The sequence below is a fragment of the Dipodomys spectabilis genome, unplaced genomic scaffold (genome assembly GCF_019054845.1).
Source record: "Dipodomys spectabilis isolate Male_0828 unplaced genomic scaffold, ASM1905484v1 ptg000180l, whole genome shotgun sequence".
NCBI lineage: Eukaryota > Metazoa > Chordata > Mammalia > Rodentia > Heteromyidae > Dipodomys > Dipodomys spectabilis.
The window spans coordinates 1,271,647-1,292,406 of NW_024870857.1; the positions used below are offsets into that span (position 1 = coordinate 1,271,647).

A 20,760-nucleotide genomic window follows, 5' to 3' on the forward strand; every position below is an offset into this window, starting at 1 on the left:
GAGTGCCTCAGGAACTAGGTTTCTTCTTAGCTTTGAAGTCCTTTTTGATCTCTCTCTTCAATTATTTTAGCCAGGTTTGGTATATCATAGTTCTGAGCCAGATAAATACCAACCATGTTGCCCAAAGTAAATACAAGCAAGAACTGCAGCATGGTGTCAACGGGGAAGGCTGGGGGGAGGGGGGGGGGAATGACTGGCAAGGAAGGTGATGCAGCTTCTCCTCGGGTCTTAGCTAGCCTCTCATGACAAGGGTGGTACCCACTGTCCATTTCTGTGTCACACCCCACCCCACCTCTCACTAAGAGTCAAATCTTGACTCTTTTTTACTAGTCATATGAACTAGATAATGACTTACCCATTTTTTTTCCAATCCTGGGGCTTGAACTCAGGCCTGGGCAATGGGCACTGTCCCTGAGCTTCTTTTGCTCAAGGCTAGCACTCTACCACTTGAGCCACAGTTGCCACTTCTGGCTTTTCCTGTTTATGTGGTACTAAGGAATCAAAGCCAAGGCTTCATGAATGCTAGACAAGCACTCTACCACTGAGCCACATTCCCAGCCAAAAGTGTCATAGCATATAACCATACAATATATTTCTCCAGTCTTGGGGCTTGAACTCAAGACCTGGGCCTCTTTGTGCTCAAGGCTAGTGCTCTACCACTTAAGCCACAGTGCCACTTCCTTTCCCAATGTTATCCTCAGTTTTCTCACATATAATGACAAAGAAACTGTCACATAGGTTTTTTTACTTATATATGAAAAGTTCTTGAGTTGAGTATCCACAGTTAAGTGTTATATGTGTTAGCAGTTACTAACATTGTTATAAATAGTGTTAGTTGTTACTTCGGAGAACTATTTTTCTACTTTTTCTCTTAATTGTAATTTTTTTAGTGCTAAAACTAGGGCTTGAACTTAGGGTCTTGTGCTCTTACTTGTTTTTTTCCACTCAGGTCTAGAGCTCTACATTTGAGCCACACCTTCACTTCTACTTTTTTTTGGCTGGTTAATTGGAAATAATAATCTCATGGATTTTCTGCCAGTGCTGTTTTCAAACTACAATCCTTAGATCTTAGCCTCCTAAGTAACTGGGATTACAGGCATGAGCCACCAGCACCAACTATAAATGCTTGAAGAGTCTAAATAACAAATGATTATTTAAGGGGCAGGGTAGCAAATCTAAGGACATCTCTCTCTCTCTCTCTCTCCTACTTCCTTATACTATTCCAAGCAGTCAAATTCTGGCACATTCATTTATTTTTTGAGTCCAGTTAACATTGGTTTAGATATTAGATAGAGAAACTCCAATTTCTGGACTATGGTGAAGGAAGGTAAATCTTTTATGTGAGAGATAGGGTCAGTTTAGTAACTATTTGAAAAGATAACAACTACTTTTAAAATTTTAAAAATTAAAAAGGGATCACAGGCCATGTTAGAGATGGGTATTAGTGGAGAGAGGACCAATGGAAAGGACAAATGAAAGTATTGTCAAAGTATTTTATGTATAAAAATACAAAAATGGAACATGCTGAAATTGTTTTAAGAAGGAGGAAAAAGGATGAGGGAGAAATATGGAGGGAATGAATGTGATTTTATATATATATATATGTATGTATGAAAATGTCACAATGAAACTCTTCCTTATACAACTAATATGTGCTGATAAAAATCTCTAAAATGTTACCTATTATTAAATAGCTAAACATACCTGTTTCTAGTTTCTCAAAAGAACACAAATAGCCATTATTTATGTTTCCTTAAATAATTTAAGAAAACTATTGTTACTCCTAACCTCCAACCACCAACTCCCTTGCACTTCACCATTAGCTTATATTCATGGCTGAGGTCTCAGTGATCTTACTAATGAGGCTTGATCAACATTCATTGCAAGTGTTTCACAACCAATTCTCCAGGGAGAGAAGCACTGATTTGTTACCTGTGTAAACCCTCCCACTATGAACTATTTCAAGATACTGATACTGATATGTCTTCGAATTAAAATTTGGGAACAGGGCTGGGAAGGTGTCTCAGGGGTAGAGTGCTTGCCTTGCATGCATGAGGCCCTGGGTTCAATTCCTCAGCACCACATAAGCAGAAAAAGCTGGAAGTGGTGCTGTGGCTCAAATGGTAGGGTGCTAGCTTTGAGCTGAGCAGCTGAGGGACAGCGTCCAGGCCCAGAGTTCAGGCCCCACGACCAGCAAAACAAACAAACAAACAAAAAACAAAAAAAAAACCCTGTTTTCACTGTATTTGATGTTGGTATAATTTGTGGAGGGGAAGGGAAAAAACAAATTGTTTAAATAGAGATACAGGTAGACACATTGCAACAATGAGATGTACAAGACGTTATGTCTAAAAATGAACTTTACAACTTTGGTGTGGGAAGGGGGGGACGGGAGCGAGGTGGGGGGAGATGGGAAGGGATGGGAAGGGGAAACAAAGGAGGAGGTAACAATGCTTGATAAGAAATGTACTCATTACCTTGCCCATGTAATTGTAACCCCTCTGTACAGTATTTTCACAAAAAAAAAAAAAACCCAGTTGGGAACAGTTATGCATAATCAGTTGACATGCATAGTATGAACTGGCTCTAGCACAGTACTGGGTTTTGATATGACACACTAGATAGATGGAAGTAACACACAAAAAAACTACTTGCCTTTTTTGTTGTTGTGTACTTATATGCCCTCTTTTTTCAGTTTTTGTCCCCAAATATGTGCCTTTTGATGTACACTTAACTCTCAAGATACATTTTATCTGGGATGGATGCTCAAAAATTTGTCATAGGAATAATCCAGTGATATTTCCCTGTAGAAAAATATATGGCTATTCACATTGGAGGTCTTCAAAGATTGCTAAAATCATAAATGATACTTCTTTACTATAAGTCCCAATCCCACAGACACTTCCCAACTAGCTTAGTGGTCCTCTCAGTTATCAAGTGTTAATACAACAGAAAATCTCAATGTACCTCTCAAGAACATTGTTTATACACAATGTAGAGAAGACCTTCTTTCAGTGGTTTTTAACCATGCAGATGATATCTGCTAAACCAAACGGCAAAAGCACTTCTTTTCTTCATTAGTGTTTGTCTTTTCCCTTGACTGATTTCAGACGCTTCAAAGAAAAGTGTGTCATGAACAACTATTTTGGAATTGGACTGGATGCGAAAATTTCTCTGGAGTTCAACACCAGAAGAGAAGAACGCCCAGGACAATACAAGTAAGGAAAAGAAGCTCCTTTCTCTGCATGAAATCACAGATTTACAAGATCTTATATGTTCCTACTTTCCCTACTTCTCAGAGAAACAACAGAAAACAAAAGGTTTTTGGGAGGTAAAATGTGTTGGTCTCAAGCTTAGCCTAGCGGGTCAGTTTGTCCCAAATTGTGAGCTTATCTGTAAGGACTCCAATGGCATCCTGAACTTGGAGCTCTTTCTAGCCTATACTTATAGATTAATGTATACATATAGATATTGGTATCATTGGCATGAAATATTAATACATTTAGTGACTTGTCTAGGTTTGTTCTCTCTGCAAGAGTCATGGTAGTAGCTTTAGGCCTATTTTTGCTTGGTAAAGCTAAAAAGTATTAAAAATTCCCTTATTATACCAGGCACAGGTAGTTTATGCCTGCAATCCTAGCTACTCAAGATGCTGAGATCTGAGGATGGTGGTTTGAAGCCCAACTGGGCAGGAAAGTCAATGAAATACTTACTTCCACTTAACCTCCAAAAAATAGAAGTGGAGCTATGGCTAGTGATAGAGCACTAGCCTTGAACAAAAAGCTCAAGAACAGCACCCAGGATACACATTCTCTCTCTCTCTCTCTCTCTCTCTCTTTCTCACACACACACGCACACACACATTTCCTTACTAGTTCTGGGTGTTCCTAACCTGGTTCTACTCATTCATGGATTTTACCTTATCTAGTACTTTTTTTTTCTTATTGTGAAAATACTGTACAGAGGGGTTACAATTACATGGGCAAGATAATGAGTACAATTCTTATCTAGCATTGTGACCTCCTCTTTGTTTCCCCTTCCCATCCCTTCCCATCCTCCCCCCACCCACCCAATCCTCCCTGCCCCACCCCCACCAAATTTGTAAAGTTCTTTTTTGACATAACGACTTGTTCATCTCAGTGTTGCAAAGGGTCCACCTTTTTTTACCTTATCTAGTACTTTTTTTTTTTTACCTTATCTAGTACTTTTACCTTTCCTCTTTTTATCTTCTAGAACCTTTGTACCTTAAGGCAGATATACCCTAAGGCAGCCTCAGAGTACTTGTAAATTAAATATACTTGCCACTGTAACTCTTTCTTTAGAGCAGTTCTAGGATGAAAAGAAAAATTACTTTATCAGATATGTGATAACAAATAGTTTCTCCACGTGGTACTAGTCTTTTTATTTTCTTAGTAGTATCTTTTTGTTTTATTTTGTTTGTTTTTTTACCTGTCCTGGGGCTTGAACTCAGGGCCTGGACACTGTCCCTGAGCTTCTTTTGGTTAAGGTAAGCACTCTCCACTTGAGCCACAGCACCACTTCCAGTGGTATCTTTCTAAGTTAAAAAAAAGTTTTGAATTTTGATGAGATCCAATTAATTTTTTCTATGGACCATGCTTTTGATTCTGTGTGTGTGTGTGTGTGTGTGTATGTGTGAGCATGTGCGCTCGCACGTGCATGCACAAAATAGTGCTTGAATTCAGGGCCTGAGCACTGAGCTTGCTTGCTCAAGGATGTTACTTTACCCCTTGAGCCACAGCTCCACTTCCAGCTTTTTTTTTGGTTAATTGAAGATGAGAATATCACAGCGTTTCTTGCCCAGGCTGGCTTTGAGCTACAGTCCTCAGATCGCAGCCTCCTAAATAGCTAGTATTACAGGGGTGAGCCACTGGCTCCTGGCTGGCTTCTTTTGATAATATTTATTTATTTATTTATTTTTGCTTAACCCAAGGTCTTAAAATTTTGCTCCTAAGTATTCTTGTTAAGTTTTATTGTTTTGGCTCCTACACATAAGTGCATGTTATACTTTCGATTAATCTTTGTGTACATGAGGACATCCTGATTATCTTAGCACCATAGTCTTTGTTTGTTTGGGGGCAGTATTGCAGTTTGAACTGGTGCTTTTCCACTTGAGTCATGCCTACAACCCTTTTGGATCTGTTAACTTTGAGATACAGACTTGCTTTTTGCAAGACCCATACTCTTCTTTAAACTTCCTGCCATAAATGGTAAGACAGGCACACTCCACCAAAACCAACCTTTTCTGATGAGATGGGGTCTGGGAACTTTTTGCCTGGGATGGCCTCAAATCAGTCTCCTAATCTCTACTTCTTGAGTAGCCAGTATTACAGGCCTGGGCCACTGGATCCACCACAGTTTTTGTTTGTTTTTTTTTTTTTAAATCTATCATTTTCCCAGTGAACGGTGTCGATGTCTTTGTCAGAATGTACAGGTCTATTTCTGGACTCTTCTGTCCTATCGATCTATGTGTCCATTCTATGCAAGTAATACAGTGCCTTTATAACTGTGGCTTTATAGTAATTTTTGAAATCAGGAGGAAAACATCCTCCAATCTTGTTCCTTTACCTCCCCCCCAAATTGTTTTGATTATTCTAGTCATTTTATATTCCCATATAACTGTATGTTTTTTATAAATGAGTGAACTAAAATGCCCAGAAAACATTTACTTTAAACCTCATTTCTGTGGCTCTGCTTTAAAAGCTCATAAATGATATCTACCTAGTGCTTGTAAGCTCCCTGCCTGCTTTTAATCAGAAATCCTACAATTAGCAAGGCCCTGTTCTTCCCAACTCCAGTTCAAGTCTCCTGACCTTTTCTTGTCTTAAATTTCCTCCAGTGGCTCCTCTCTAAATTTTTCTTACTAAGCCGAGATCTGTTCTATGACACTGAATTAAGTATTTAATATATTGTTTTTTTTATTTAGAAACAACTTCCACTTTGCCAAAACGTCACTGCTTCAAAATATTACAAAGAACCAGCTGTTTAAAATAAAATTGATCCCAAGCAAATAAAATCTTGTGCTCCTAGAAGGGCACTGTGAGGATAGCTATTGTAAGTCAGCTAGCTCTGCTCATAGATTTTTATGAGCATTGCTATTTTTTGAGCACTGTTTTTTTTAAATATAGCTTGCTTCTTTTAAGTCTGGACCAATACTGGCAGCAAGGAGAAGTGGGATTTTTGTCTATGCTAGTACTGGGACTTAAACTCAGTGCCTAACCACTGTCTATTAGGATTTTTGCTCAAGATTGGTACTCTACTACTTGTATCACAACTCTACTTCTGTCTTTTTACTGGTTAATTGGAGATAAGAGTATCACGGGCTTTCCTTCCTAGGCTGCCTTCATACCACAATCCTCAGATCTCAACCTTCTGAGTAGCTGGGAGTATAAGCATTAACCACCTGCACCAGCTTGAGAAGTGGAAATTTTATCTAGCAACAGAATACTATAGATTCAGAGAAGCTCATCAATCAGTTTCCAGAAGTAGCTAGATGAGAATACCAGTCCTAGTAGACCTCTTCTGACCAGCTACCATCTAACATGATTCCCTCTATAAGAAGGCATTTATGAATAAAATAGTTTCCCTTTCCTTTTCCCCATTCATTTATCTTTATATTATCCTACCTCCTGAGTATCTTTCTCTTCCTTAATCTCCTTATAGTAGTCGCTTTAAGAACAAGATATGGTATGGTCTTCTGGGAGGCAAGGAACTACTGCAGCGGTCTTACAGGAAACTGGAAGAACGATTGCACCTGGAGGTTAGTAGAAATGGAAGTGGTTGAAATCAAACAATGAGACCTGTTGAAAAAGTTTTAATGGGGAGTGAAATGGGAAGAATGATAGAGTAAGGCTGAACAGTATATGATGTATACTGTGTGAAAATGTCACAGTTAAAACCCTCCTTGTGTAACTGATTTATGGTAATTTTAAAAAACTGTCATATAAAAAAGAAACAAGAATGGTCCTTCCTGTGTATGAAAAAGGAAATTACATAGCCTTGGAAACTAACTTTCTCCTATGATCAAAGACTTGATTCTGTGATCCTCACTCACCATGCATGAAAGGAAGGGGAGGGCATGAGGATGAATTTCCTTTTTTGTGTGTGTATGCTGTTCCTGAGGCTATCCCTGAGTGTTTTTGCTCAAGACTAGTGCTGGGCCACTTAAGCTATAGCTACACTGCCAGCTTTTTGGCAGTTAACAGGAGATAAGAGTATTTTCCTACCTGTCTTGGCTTAAAACTTCTTGAGTAACTAAGATTACTGGTGCGAGCTACCAGTACTTCACATATTTCCATTTAAGGATAAGAAAATGATAGCATGAAGAAAAGAGAGGTCTGAGATGTAGCTGTGGCAAAGCACTTGCCTAGCAAGTGCAATATCCTAGGTTTGATCCCCAGTACCAAAAAAGAAAAGACAAAAAAGAGAAAGAAAGCCCTTTCCAATTTCCTTAAATTTCCTTTCACAGGGCTGGGGATGTGTCTCAAGTGGTAGAGCTCTTGCCTAGCAAGCGAAAACCCCTAAGTTCAAACCTAATATTGCCTTAAGAAGGATATTTGGGGCTGTAGGTGTGGCTCAGTAGTAAAGCACCTGCTTTGTAAATGCAAGGAACTGAGTTAAAATCTCATCCACAATATAAAATGTCCCTTCACGTTGGGACATTCCAATGACAAAAGGAAGCATGCATGTAAAAGACAAGTCACGCAAAAGATAGTAACAGCTACTCTTTTTTTTCTTTCTTTCAGTGTGATGGAGAAGTTATCTCCTTGCCAAATCTGCAAGGAATTGTAGTGCTTAATATTACCAGTTATGCTGGAGGTGTCAACTTCTGGGGAAGCAATACAGCAACCACGGTGAGTATGGAACAGAGAACAGGGTGAGAGGAAGGCATGAACCTGGTAGTCTCTCAGAAAGGAGTTAGGATGGCTGGAGTGGGAAATGGCAAATGGGAGAAAAGGAAATGGTCTGGAAATCTTTAACAGCAGCAGCTGTAGGATCATTTTTTTAGACAAATTCCATATCAGAATTAACTGAGTAACTTTTTCTGGGCTGTGGAGATGCTGCTTGATGGTAAATTCTTGGACCCAGAGCAACTAAGTCATAGCTATTTTTTTAAAGGGCAGCACTGCAGTTTAAAATCCAGGACTTGGTACTTGCTAGGCAGGTGCTTTACCACTGAAGCCATACCCACAGGCCTAGGCAACTACCATCCCAGAGCACAGAATTAACTAAATGCTTTAAGATTAGTTTAATTCTTAGGTGATGCCTAGGCTTTTAAATTTCCCACTCCTCAGCCTTGACAGATCCTCAAAAGGTTACAGGCTGTATTCTTTTTCCTAAAGGGGTCTACCAACAAAATCTCCTGGGAAACAAACCATGAACAATTTCCTCTGAACTTACCCAAGAAGGCCATGAGGTTTTGGGTATTAATAGTGCTAAATTGAACAAGGGGAAAAACAGCTTTGAGTTGTCATCTTAAAGGGGACTACAAAGTTATTGCAATATCATTATCCTTTTCCCAGCTTAGCTTCCTCACCTCAACTTTTCCCTTTTTAATAACTTTTTCCCACTCTACATAAACTAGAAAAATATCATCAGGAGTCTTCAAAGCACAATTGTTGGCTATAGAAGAAGTATGGTTCTCAAAGGGGAGAGGGGATGTGACACAGTTCTTCCTCCTTAGGAATATGAGGCTCCAGCAATAGATGATGGGAAGCTGGAGGTCGTGGCAATCTTTGGTTCTGTGCAGATGGCCATGTCCCGCATCATCAATTTGCATCACCATCGAATTGCCCAGGTATGCATGGGGTTGGAGTGGCACCAAGAAGGGGCTGAGTTTTTTGGGGTCATGGGGTAATACCAGAGATTACTTGGGTATAGGAGTTATAAGGTGAAAGAAAGCTGGTTATCTGGCAGACAGGAAAGTGCTGGCTGAGGACAGAGATGGAAATGACAGGGACTAAAGAATAAAAGGTCATAGGAAACAGGTGTTTCTCCTTGGAACAATCTGATTCATAACTTTTCCATTGCTACTTCAGACTCAGGTTGTGACTATGAGATTATCTATATTAGTCTACTGTGATTACTTCATTTTTTTCTTCTTTATTCTCTCTCCTCTTCTTTGGCAGTGCCGCGAGGTGATGATAACCATCGATGGTGAAGAAGGTATTCCAGTACAGGTGGATGGGGAAGCCTGGGTCCAGAGGCCAGGCCTAATAAAGATTAGATACAAAAATGCTGCCCAGATGTTGATGAGAGATCGGGTAAGAGGAGACAGGCCCAACTTGGATCCTGACACTGCTTTATTTATAGCTAGCACATGAGTATGCAAATAAGAACTCCCCTAAAGGAAGTTCCATGCTCCTTGCAACCCAGTCACCTGGGGTGCTGGTTATAAATACATACTTCTAGGTCCCACAGAAGACCCAATGAACAGAATGGAGAGAAGGGGTTCCTAGAGCTTGTATTTTGTAAAGAAATTCCTCAAGACATTGAAATACATAATGACATTTGCAAACCACTATCCAAGAGAAAGATACCAGGGCTAGAAGTAGAGGTGTGGCTCAAGTAGTAGGGTGCTAACCTTGAGCAAAAAAGTTTAGGGATTGAATTCAAGCCTCAGCACTGGCACACACACACACACACACACACACACACACACACACACACACACACACACACACACACAAACACAACACACACAAATTATATTTGATAGTCTTACTCTAAATTCTATCATAATGTATATCCTATATTTGACAAAGAAAGGAGTATGAAAGGTACTCTACTCGCTGGTAATTGTGTCTTCATATCCAAGCTTCTTGAAAGCAATTATCTGTGTAATTTAAGACTGATCTCTTATAACCCAGAGTCTAAACAACAAAAACTAGAAGTACCTAGAACAGAAAAGATTAAATAGAGAAAGGCATAGATGGTATACAGAGGAATGAACAGCGGACCCTGCTTCCTTTTTAACCATTATACCCACACATTACCAACAAATGTCAGACTCAGATCTGTCACATGCCCTCATAACTACAGCAATCATTAGGATATGTCACTGTACCCATCTACAGGACTTTGAGAATTCAATGAAAATATGGGAAAACAAACATACTGAAATTCAAGCTATACCTCAACCCCAGCTGGACTCCCAAGAATCTCAAGACAGCCTCTCTGATGAGGAATATGCCCAGATGAAGCATTTAGCTCAGCTTGCAGAAAACCTCATTAGCAGGTAAGTGGACTGACTAGATACAGGATTAGGAAATCCAAGAAGGAACAGTGTGAAGCAGCCAATTTTTGTCTGTCAGCTACTGGGGAAGTTGGCCTCAGAGAGGTATCTTATCCAATCCTCTGAAGATTAACAGCCCTGAAAATTCTATGCATGAAATATTCTTTTTTTTTCAGCATTTAGCTAGTTTCAAGATTTTTCCTTAGATCCAGAAATAAATATTGATTTCCTCCTGCTGCCAACCCAACAGAACTAAAAATGTTTATCCTTGCCTTTAACTATCAGAAAGGCCTTGGAGTTTCTTCAGGAATGAGCTACCTTTCTTTATTGTAGCCCCTCAACCTATTCAAATTCCTATATCTGTATCTAAATTCAGGAGAAAAAACATAAACAAGGATGAATACTTAGAGAAGAGTAAAAACATTTTCTGTTATTTGTGGCAACGTAGAGAACAAAAATAACAAGAAGGAGTAAAGAGTTAAAATCCAGTACCCAGAGCTTTTATTTCTATACTTTACCCATCAGCATCTAGGCCAGAAACCTAAAGCTTCTAGTTCATCTATCTTTCTTTACTTTATTACAGCCTCAATGACCTGAGCAAGGTCCACCAGCATGTATCTGTCCTCATGGATTCTGTAAATGCCAGCACTAACATCCTGAATGATCTATTTTATCCACAAGACACTGACAGTGAGGCAGCCGCAGTTTTCTGTACTCCCATTGAGGTAAGGGGGAAGGGACAGATGAAGGACAGGAGTCAAATTAGATAAGAAAAGGGTTGAAAGGGAAGGAAGGTGAACCAGAGGTTGTGCATTAGCACCTGGATCCAATGAAGAGAGTAGATGAGAAGGAAGGCATTCCTTGACTTTTTGAAAGGCAAGAAAAAGGCTACTTCCTTAGGGAATCCCACAACAGGTTTCATCCATCTGAGGACAAGATTTCTTTCCCAATAGCTATCCATAGCCTCAGGAAAAAATGTTAATGAGTGGATAGAAACTTAGTCTCAGACCTTCCTTATCCCAGGTGGTTTGCTGTGTAACCTCAGAAGATGACTCTCACCACTGTAACCAGAGCTTCAGAGTGCTTTGGCTTCCCTCCTGTAGGAAAGGTCCAGATAAGACACTTAAGTGTCAAATGTAGAATCTCATGGTTTATCCACTCTCAAGAGATCTAAATGATGCTTTAGAAAGCAACTTTAGGCCAGGCACCAGTAATTCACGCCTGTAATCTTAGACACTCAAGAAGCTGAGATCTTTTGATCATGATTCAAAGCCAGCCCAGGCAGAAAAGTCCTTGTGAAACACTCATCTCCAATTAACCACTCCAAAATCAGAAGTGGTGCTGTGGCTGCAGTTGTGGAGCACTAGTCTTGAGCACAAAGAAGTTCAGGCGCAGCATCCAGGCCCCGAGTTCAAGCCCAAAACCAACAATAAAAAGAGTAACTTTAGCTTTGTATATCATCTTTACAATAAAAAGTCCTTTTGTTAAAAAATAAAGAAAAGTAACTTTAGAACTGGAGGATATTGATAAGTGGTAGAACCCTTGGCTAGAAGGCAAAAGTCCCTGGGTTAGATCTTCAGCACTGGAAAAAAGATAATTTTAAGGCAAGTGCTAGTGGCTTGTGCCTATAATCCTAGCTACTTGGGAGGCTGAAATCTGAGGTCCATGGTTCAAAGCCAACCTGGGCATGAAAATCCATGAGATGCTGATCCCCAATTAATTACCAAAAAGCCATAAACGGAGCTGTAGCTCAAGTGATAGCAAAAAGTTCAGGGACAATGCCCAGATCCTGAGTTTAAGCCCCAGGACTGGCACAAAAATATAGGCAATAAAATATAATAGAGCCAGGGTTTGCTAAAATGTGTGTTGACTATTTTTGGCCATAACTTAGTTAGAGGAGGCCCAGAACCTAAGGCCTATATAGTTGGGCCTAACTCTATTAGGCAGGACTAATCTCCTCATATTTGCTCTCTGGTTTACATATTTCCTATTTTCCTATACCCACTATACCTAATAAAGGATGCTAAAAGCTAAGTTGTGCCGTGCCAATTTATAGGATGCACCTGTACTAGTTAAAGCTAGTATCAGTTCTGATTGGTTGGTGCACTTGTTGTGCTATATTTTGAATATTACTTTTTCATTTAGAGCCCACATCCTACTAGCCTGTTCCTACATTCCAATGGAGAAGCCAACTGCATGCTTACTAACCAACAACTCCTCTGTCTTTGTCCACTTCCTTTCCATTCCTTTCCTTTCCTCCTTCTCTCAGACTCTAAGCAGAAATGACGCAGTAGATGTTACATTTAGTCTTAAAGGGCTCTACGATGACACCAAAGCTTTCCTGGAAGAAAACTTGGTGAGTGCAGGGGGTTGGAGCATGGGAGGGCAAAGCATCCCATGTAAAGATGGAGACAGTTTGTACCTAACTCAAGGGTACTGGAAACATGGGAACATTTTGCCTGCCCAGAAGTTTTGCTTTGTCAACCAGGATTGTCACTGATTTTATTATTTCATAGATAATGCTAAGTCATAGGGATTACATACCCTTGAAAGAAAATCTCTCCCTTGGCAAATTATCTCCCAGGTAGATTAGGCTAATCAAACGTAGAGTGTTGTTCTCTTCATACCTTATACAACATAAAAGAGTGAGTTCTGAGCTGCTTTATAGATCCCAAGTTTCTACATACCTCTTCCTCTATGTACAAAGAAGGCAATTTGAAATAAAGGGATGACTGGAGAAATCTGGGCTCAAATTTTAAACCTGTTACTTAATGCTTATATATTTTTAAGGCTGCCATAGCTAAGTATCAAGAACTTAGAACAACAGAAACGTACTGCCTTGCAGTTCTAAAAGCTAGAAATCCCAAATCAAGATGTCAGCAGGGTTGTACTCCCTCTGAAACTGGTAGAGAAAGACTTTCTTTCCTTTTTCTATTTCTGGTGGTTTGCTAGAAATCTTTGGTGTGTTTTGGTTTATAGCTCTATCATTCTAATCTGTCTTCAGCTTCACATAGCAATCTCTTTGTGTCTGTCTTACTGTCTTCTAAGGACATGAGTAATGTTGAGCTGGAGTCTGCCCTATCCAATATGACCTCAACAATAATTATATCTGCATTGACTTTAATTCCAAATGAAGTCATATTGGGAACTGGGACTTCAACATTTGAGGGGACACAATTCAACTCAAAATACTAGCTGTGTGAAGTAACTTCACATCTCTGGGTATTTATTTCCATAACTACAAAATATGAGTTACAATCTTTAGCAGTCTAGATTGTTGTGAAGATTTAATAAACTATTATAATCTAGTGCTGGTGACTCAAGCCTACCTACTCAAGACACTGAGATAGAAGGATTGTGGTTTGAAGCCAGCCCACGAAGAAGAGTCTGTGAGATTCTTATCTCCAACTAACTAGAAAAATGCTAGAAGTGGAGGTATGGCTCAAATGGTATAGCATCAGCCTTGAGCAAAAAGCCACAAAAGTTCTATTGAAAGAAAAGTAGATAATGAGGAAGGAAAGTAAGGCCAGGTTAGATTGTCTGTAAGACTGTCAGAGTTAAATATATAACTATGTTTCTGTGTTCCAAGCTCATTACCTACTTGAATATAAATAATCTTCTGAATTAGAGATTGTCTTAGAAAAATCTATTTTAATCTTCTATGACATTATTTGGAGTTTATACTGTGGGTTCTGGTGGCTACTATGGAACACTTAAGCTTGGTTTCCCAAAACTATGGAACAAGTCACCTGGAACTTGTTTTTAATTACTAAGAGAAAATGGCTAGGGGTTACAGCATAGCCTATTGAGGCGGGTCCTCTGTCAGAAAGGAAATATTTGAGGCAGTGTATCTCTAGCTCTCTTTCCTCACTTCACAAAATAGCTTTGAAATTATAGAACGTATGTAATACAGATTCCTCCAGCATCTAGCCAACTAGAACAGTGTTGTATGAAAGGTAGGATCTTGAGATATGGTTCTATTAGTCATTTGATCCTGAGCACTAAACTTCTTTGAGTCTGATTTCTCACTTATGAAATGAGAATCAAAGTATCTTGGTAAGTATTATAAAGCTATTGTGGAAGCTGGAATAACATTGTGTGCACAGTGCCTAACATACACCATGTGCTCAAAGCTTGGTAGCTATTATTCTAGAAGGACTCTAGGATGGCTCCAGGAACTTGAGGTGAAGTGTAGGACTCTTGTCCTAGACCCTAAGCTGTAAGGGAAAACTCAGTGCTAATTCATGCTGAACAAAAAAACTTTTACTTGCTAAACTGTGAGCATGCTCAGCCCCAAGAAGAATCCTACCTTTCTTGAAAAAGAAAAAAAAATGGATTATAGACCAAAGGAGCTATAAATTCTCACCCTCTAGTATCTTCCCCACAAGCAGGGACTGGTAGTAGGGAAGAGAACAAGAGTCTATGAAGGCAGGTGCTGGGCATTGGACACTCACTGATTTTCCTGTCTGTACTAGTTGAGAAATGCTGAAGATAACACCACACTACAAAATGCTCTAGATGCCATGAATAGAGAGTTTGAAAAACTATCAGAGATCGCTTGGATGAATCCTATCCTTGTTCCAGAGGTGAGTAACCTGGAAAGTTGGAAATAAAAAGGAAGAAAGGAATTTTCCCTTGATTCCTTACCTTTCCATGTGGGTCCCTACATAGTGCCTGATGTAATAGAGGGAGTTAGTCGCAGCTTTCAACTTCAACCTGGATGGGACATCCTGTTCCCCTTAAGAAGGCAGAAAACATGAAAAGTTAGATAACTAAGGGAAAATAACCAGAAAAAAAAGACCAACCCTATAGCAGGACATGTTCAAGAAAGAAAAGGGATGGACTCCAGTAGGTCACACCCATAATCATAGCTACTCAGGAGGCTGAGATCTGAGGACCTTGATTCAAAGCCAGCCCAGGCAGCAAAGCCCATGAGATTCTTACGTCCAGTTAACCACCAAAAACCTAAAAGTGGAGTGGTGGCTTGTGAGAAAGGAAGAATGAATGAAATAGAGAGAGAGAGAGAGAGAGAGAGAGAAGGAAGGAAGGAAGGAAGGAAGGAAGGAAGGAAGGAAGGAAGGAAGGAAGGAAGGAAGGAAGGAAGGGAGGGAGGGAGGGAGGGAGGGAGGGAGGGAGGGAAGGAGGGAGGGAAGGAGGGAGGGAGGAAAGGGAAAGAAAAAAAGCAAGAAAATGGAAAACAAGGAAGGGCAAGATTGTTTTTTTATGTTATTCTGACTGTAAACTTTCCCTACTCAGTACCTGCTACCAGTGCTTAAAGTTCATCTGGTTCATACCAGCACGGCCATACTAGCTGTTTACAGGCAACAACTGTTTAAGTGATGTTCAGGTCATATTGATAGTTAAATCTTCCAAATGCTATCTCTCCCTGCTGCTTCCGGCCTGTGACCTTGTCCCTGACTCCTGCCACTGTGAGGTTAGCAAGATCTTTCCAGTGCCTGCCTCAGCAGATATGTGGCTTAAGAGAAAATAAAGAATGGCCAGGCACTGGTGGCTCAGGCTTATGATCCTAGCTACTCTGGAGGCTGAGATCTGAGGATTGCAGTTCCAAGACTGCCTGGGCAGGAAGGTCTGTGAGACTCTTACCTCCAATTAACCACCCAAAAACCAGAAGGAGTTGTGGCTCAAAGTGATAAGAGTACTAACCTTGAGCAAAAACAGTTCAGGGACAGTGCCCAGGACTGACAAAAAAAAAAAAAGAATGGCAATAGCATAGTTATAAGGATGATGTCATTTTTGACAACTATGAGTTGTGCTTTGAGTTTGTGCTTTTCTCTAACTTTGAAGAATTATCTGTTTTTCATAAATTAAATAACTCAAATATGCTCACACATAATTAAATTATCTCTGTGTGATCTCTCAGTTTTTCTTAAAAATTCCTTACCACAGAAACATTCATTTCAATCTGTTAGAATCTCTGCCCCCTCACTATACTTCTTTCTGGTTCCAATACCAGTTATATGCATGTGAACAAGCTATGTACACATACTTAGACATGTGTACTGTCATTTTGGAGAACAATCCATATAAATAACATATCTTAAAAATGAAAACATTTTCTTGCATGTTTTTGCTGATGACCCAAGTACCTTAGGCCTTTTGTACTCAATATTCTTGATTAGTAATACTCTGGGGAAAGAAAACTTACTGTTAGAGAGTAAGAAAGGTAATCTCTTTATCCCCATTACATAATTACTTAGTACAGCTATGTCTTACCAAGCTCCTAAGCTAGGCAAATGGGATAGATATTAAAATAAATTAGACAAATAACAGTTTATACCCTGAGATCCTAATTTATATGGGAATCTCCCTGGCCTAGGACATAAGCTCTTTTCTGAGCTCCAGAAGGAGGCTATAAAGAAGATAGGCAGAGGGAAGCCAGCGACTTTGCTGGGGAAAACAAGATTAAGAGTCAATTATTCATTGGGCTTTTCAAGGCTTTGGTGGCAAGTACAGTTTTGTGCCTTTTCTTGAGGTTACTTCTGAAAGGTTAATTCTGAAAGCTGGTATACATAGCCAGAAGTAGTAGTATGGCATAGAGGGTAAAGTGGAAGTCAGAGCAGGAAGAGGAGGAAGATAAGTTTATACTTTTCTCCTAATAGAGAGGATTGGAGGTATAAATAATCCTGAAAGGAAGATGACCCCAATGCCTTGGAATATGTTTGGCTGGATTTTATGGCAAGAAAGTCAACCTCAGATTGTTATGCTGAGACTAATAGCATACTGATAACACTTTCTTAGGAGTGAGACTCAACCAGCAGGCTTACATTATCTGCAAAAAAGAGAGCCCATATTCATAATTAGAGATGTGGTTAGAGTCCTTTGCATTCTAGACTGGAAGTGGATAGCCTGGAAGGCCAGGTTTTTTTCCCTATAGGAGGCACTTGGTTAAGAGATTGAGCAGGGATTCATCAACTGTATGTATGAAAGAAAGAGAGGATTTTTCTAATTCATGCAAGTGTCATGAGCTAGCTAAGATACTGATCGCTTCACACTTCTAATCCCTGGTCATATGATTTCACATGTAATATTTAAATCTCCCTGAACCTCTGCTTTATTTCTAATATAAAAATTATATGAAACACTTTGGTGTATGAGAGTATTTTGAAGCTTATAGGAGAACATTTATTGACCTATCTAGCAAGGTACCTGGCAATGAGTAGGCTCTTGGTAATAATCAATTCTTTTCTCAGGATGTGTCCAGTGAGTAGGAGTGTCTCCCATATCTAGATAGAGAGTAGATCAGCCTGTATTGTGTAGCTCTCCTGTTCACCACCTTACTGGACCCATAGGAATTATTTGGAATGTTAAGTAACTACCATTTCAACCTTCTTCTTGCTTTTGTTTCCCAGGAAAAGTCTTCTGATACTGATAGTAGAAGCTTCAGGATAAAAGCTAAATTTCTCAAATTTGGGAAAAAAAAGCTAGAAGAGGAAGACAAGCCTAAAGCAGCCCCAAGATTCCATGGTTTTCTTGGTAAGTCTCCTCTATAAGCATAGAGCTCATGGAAAAATACCCAGTAGCTTGGGTGCCTCTAAGGAACCTGATGCCCCCATTTAAAATATTCATTGGTGTGGTAGTTATGGAGAATCCAAGTGGTTTTCAATATTAGTTAATGTCAAGCAGTCTCTTAGAAAATGTAAGAGTTAAAAAGTTTTATGGTACTAGTAGGGGGACAACTTGAGAAGGAATATTTCTATGTAGCACAACAATTTCTATGCACAACTGAAAAGAAAATGCAATCAAACAATTATTTTTCTGCTTGAATCATTTCTAAGCATAGGAAAAGGTTAAATTATCCATCTAAATACTTTCTGCTATGTATATAGCCAGTCCTTAGAAATAGGAAATAAAAGTTTTCTACAGATTTGTTTGATTTTGGTTCTATCTTGTCCTCCTTCATAATTGCTCTTAAGCATTTTTGGCAAGTCAATGTGAACTAAAGAAAGTTCTTATAGGTGTTAGTTGTGTTAACTCTGATATCTATAGTCTCTACTAAATCCAGAGCCCCAGACAACCTGAAAACTTATGAGATAATAGCAGTAGCAGGCATCAGAAAAAAGGCTCGATGGTATCAGTTTGTTTTGGTCTTGAAGAACTAAGAGTTCACCCAGATACCAAGAGAGAATATCTTGGAATAAGAGGTATTTTCCCAAGTATGGTCAACCTAGTTTGATTCCTTAAGAATCTGCCAGATGGTATTCCATGGTATTTGAGAGCAGTTGTTTCTAAAGACTGAAAGAACTGATATCTATTCCATAGAATATCAGGCTTTAAAAATTCTTCCCAGAAAAGGATTAGAGTTATCTTGTATTTTGTTTTTCTATTAAAATGTATTTTTTGTCAGTCAAGGGGCTGAACTCAGGGTTTGAGACCTTGTCCTTGAGTTTGTCTGCTTAAGGCCAGTGCTCTACCACTTTGAGCCACAGCTCCACTTCCGGTTTGGGGTGGTTAATTGTAAGAGTCTCATGGACTTTCCTGCCCAGGCTAGCTTTGAACCACATTCCTCAGATCTCAGCTTCCTAAATAGCTGGATTACAGGCATCAGCTACCAGTGCCTGGCTTAAAATGTATTTAGTTTCAAAAACTTCCTTCCTTTTGTGTTTAGCTCATATGGTATCAGCTGGCCTTCTCAATGATTCAGAGACGGTTGATAAAATAGAAGCAAACCAGTTTATCTCCTAATAGAATTTTTACTCTCTTTGAGGTTCACATATTTGAGCATCTGGCAAAGTACTAACCTTATTATTTCCATCCTTATTTTTTTCCTCTGAAGGGAATCTGTGGCATCGCAGATATCGCAAAGATGAAACAAAGGGTGATGATCTTCCAACATCATCAAGTTCTCAACTGTAGCCCTTGAGATCTGGAAGAACTCAAAGCACTTAGAATTCTACTAAAACTCTGAAAACCTCAATATAGGCTGGACTAAATTATTTCTGAACAAACATGAGCACCACCAAGAAAGACCCTCAAATTCCTTGCATTAATTGTCCCTGGACTTAATCAGGTCTCCTTAGAGGTTTATATTTTCTCATTGGCCAAAGATTCTTGTTCTGAGTTGTCTTGTTCAGTTCCCCTTCTCTTTGTGTATCTTGAGCAACTACTACAGTGTGTATTTGGATAAGCTCTTTCTGAATGGCCTGAGGTCTATAGGGATCCAAGGAGGGTACCTCATCAGGGAGTTTGGGAATGGCTTTATCTTACTGGCAGAGAAATTGTTAACCCAAATGAATGAATGAATGAATGAATGACTCTCAGAGAGATGAAAACATAGGGGAAGGACAGCTAAACTTGGTTGAGTTTCTTCCTCAATCCTTGCCAACTACAAATTGAAATTTCAAAAGATGTCCCCTAGTTGGGTCATTAAGATGATCTAGGTCCTGGGGGCTTTTCTGCTTGCCTGCTACAATGATTATTTGAAATCTTTCCTCTCAGACATGAGAGTCAATCTCTCTCACTTGCTAGCTTGCTTGCATTCTCATATTCTGTTCTCTTTCCTTTTACTCTCAACTCTTATTTTATAATCTCTTGCTCTCACTTTTTTCTCTCACATCCTCTTCTCTTACTTTCTCTCTCCTATATATTCTCTCTCTCTCTCTCTCTGCAAATATTTTTCCTTGTGTGCATGTATGTCATTGCACATGTTCAGGTGGTGCTCTGGTGGCTGGGTGGGTGCATTGGTTGGAATTCACCCCTCAGGGCAACCATACAGGCTCCCTTCCTGCTGCCTCACATGCCTCCATGGAGTTTCCCTGCATTTGCGCTGAATTTTTAACTAAATGTTTTGCCGCTGTGCTGCAGTATAGATTATATAGAAAGACATAAAGATGTATATGTATATATAAATATATTTTTAAGAACTGAAAATACAACTCAACCTCTAAGTGACCCTCTAATTTATTGTGCTAACCCAGGAATCTTTCCCTACTCCCATTATTCTGCACACACATACATCTCTGCCCTAGTTCTTGGTGGAGCTTCTAATTTTTGGTGCATTTTTAGTGTCTTAGAAGTAGCTGGGATCTATCTATATCCCAGTTGAATCTGACACCCACTTAAAATTCTGAACCAGGCCACGGAAGGGGAACAAAAATACTAATGTCCTACAGAAGGGGCTAGGAGGGCATATGCTGCCTTTTATGCTTTGTCCTGAATACAACATCAGCAATTGCCCCAATGTATACTGCCCTCTTCCCCAATAAAAAGACTACATGGAGCAACCAGATCTTGAGCTCTGGCTGCTTGGATGCCCAAGCTAGGGACTGTCTTACAATCAAGTCACAGCCTACACTCTTCTCCATATTGACTCAGTCTCCAAATTAACTTCAAAGCTCTCATCTTGTCCCTTTCCCTTGAGTAACAGAGGGCCAATCAGAATGACTAGAAAGAACATGGACCTGGGGAAATAAAAACTTAAAAGTCCATCGTGGTTCTAAAGTACTTGTGAAAACAAACTAAGCCTAAATTGCTCCAAATTCTAAATTGAT

The 20,760-nt window shown here is 39.5% G+C and overlaps 1 protein-coding gene across 1 annotated transcript in view; it reads left to right on the top strand.

Moving 5' to 3' along the window:
• The window catches only part of Dgkk (diacylglycerol kinase kappa), a 118,374-nt gene extending 99,248 nt beyond the window's left edge, over positions 1-19,126 (top strand). Inside the window, exons 19-29 of the mRNA XM_042695269.1 lie at positions 3,111-3,218; positions 6,682-6,778; positions 7,764-7,871; positions 8,702-8,815; positions 9,147-9,281; positions 10,095-10,255; positions 10,836-10,977; positions 12,522-12,608; positions 14,728-14,838; positions 17,623-17,746; positions 19,047-19,126. Of these exons, the coding sequence (XP_042551203.1) occupies positions 3,111-3,218; positions 6,682-6,778; positions 7,764-7,871; positions 8,702-8,815; positions 9,147-9,281; positions 10,095-10,255; positions 10,836-10,977; positions 12,522-12,608; positions 14,728-14,838; positions 17,623-17,746; positions 19,047-19,126 (1,267 nt within the window). The remainder of the gene's footprint in view (positions 1-3,110; positions 3,219-6,681; positions 6,779-7,763; positions 7,872-8,701; positions 8,816-9,146; positions 9,282-10,094; positions 10,256-10,835; positions 10,978-12,521; positions 12,609-14,727; positions 14,839-17,622; positions 17,747-19,046) is intronic.
• Positions 19,127-20,760: the final 1,634 nt, after the last annotated feature.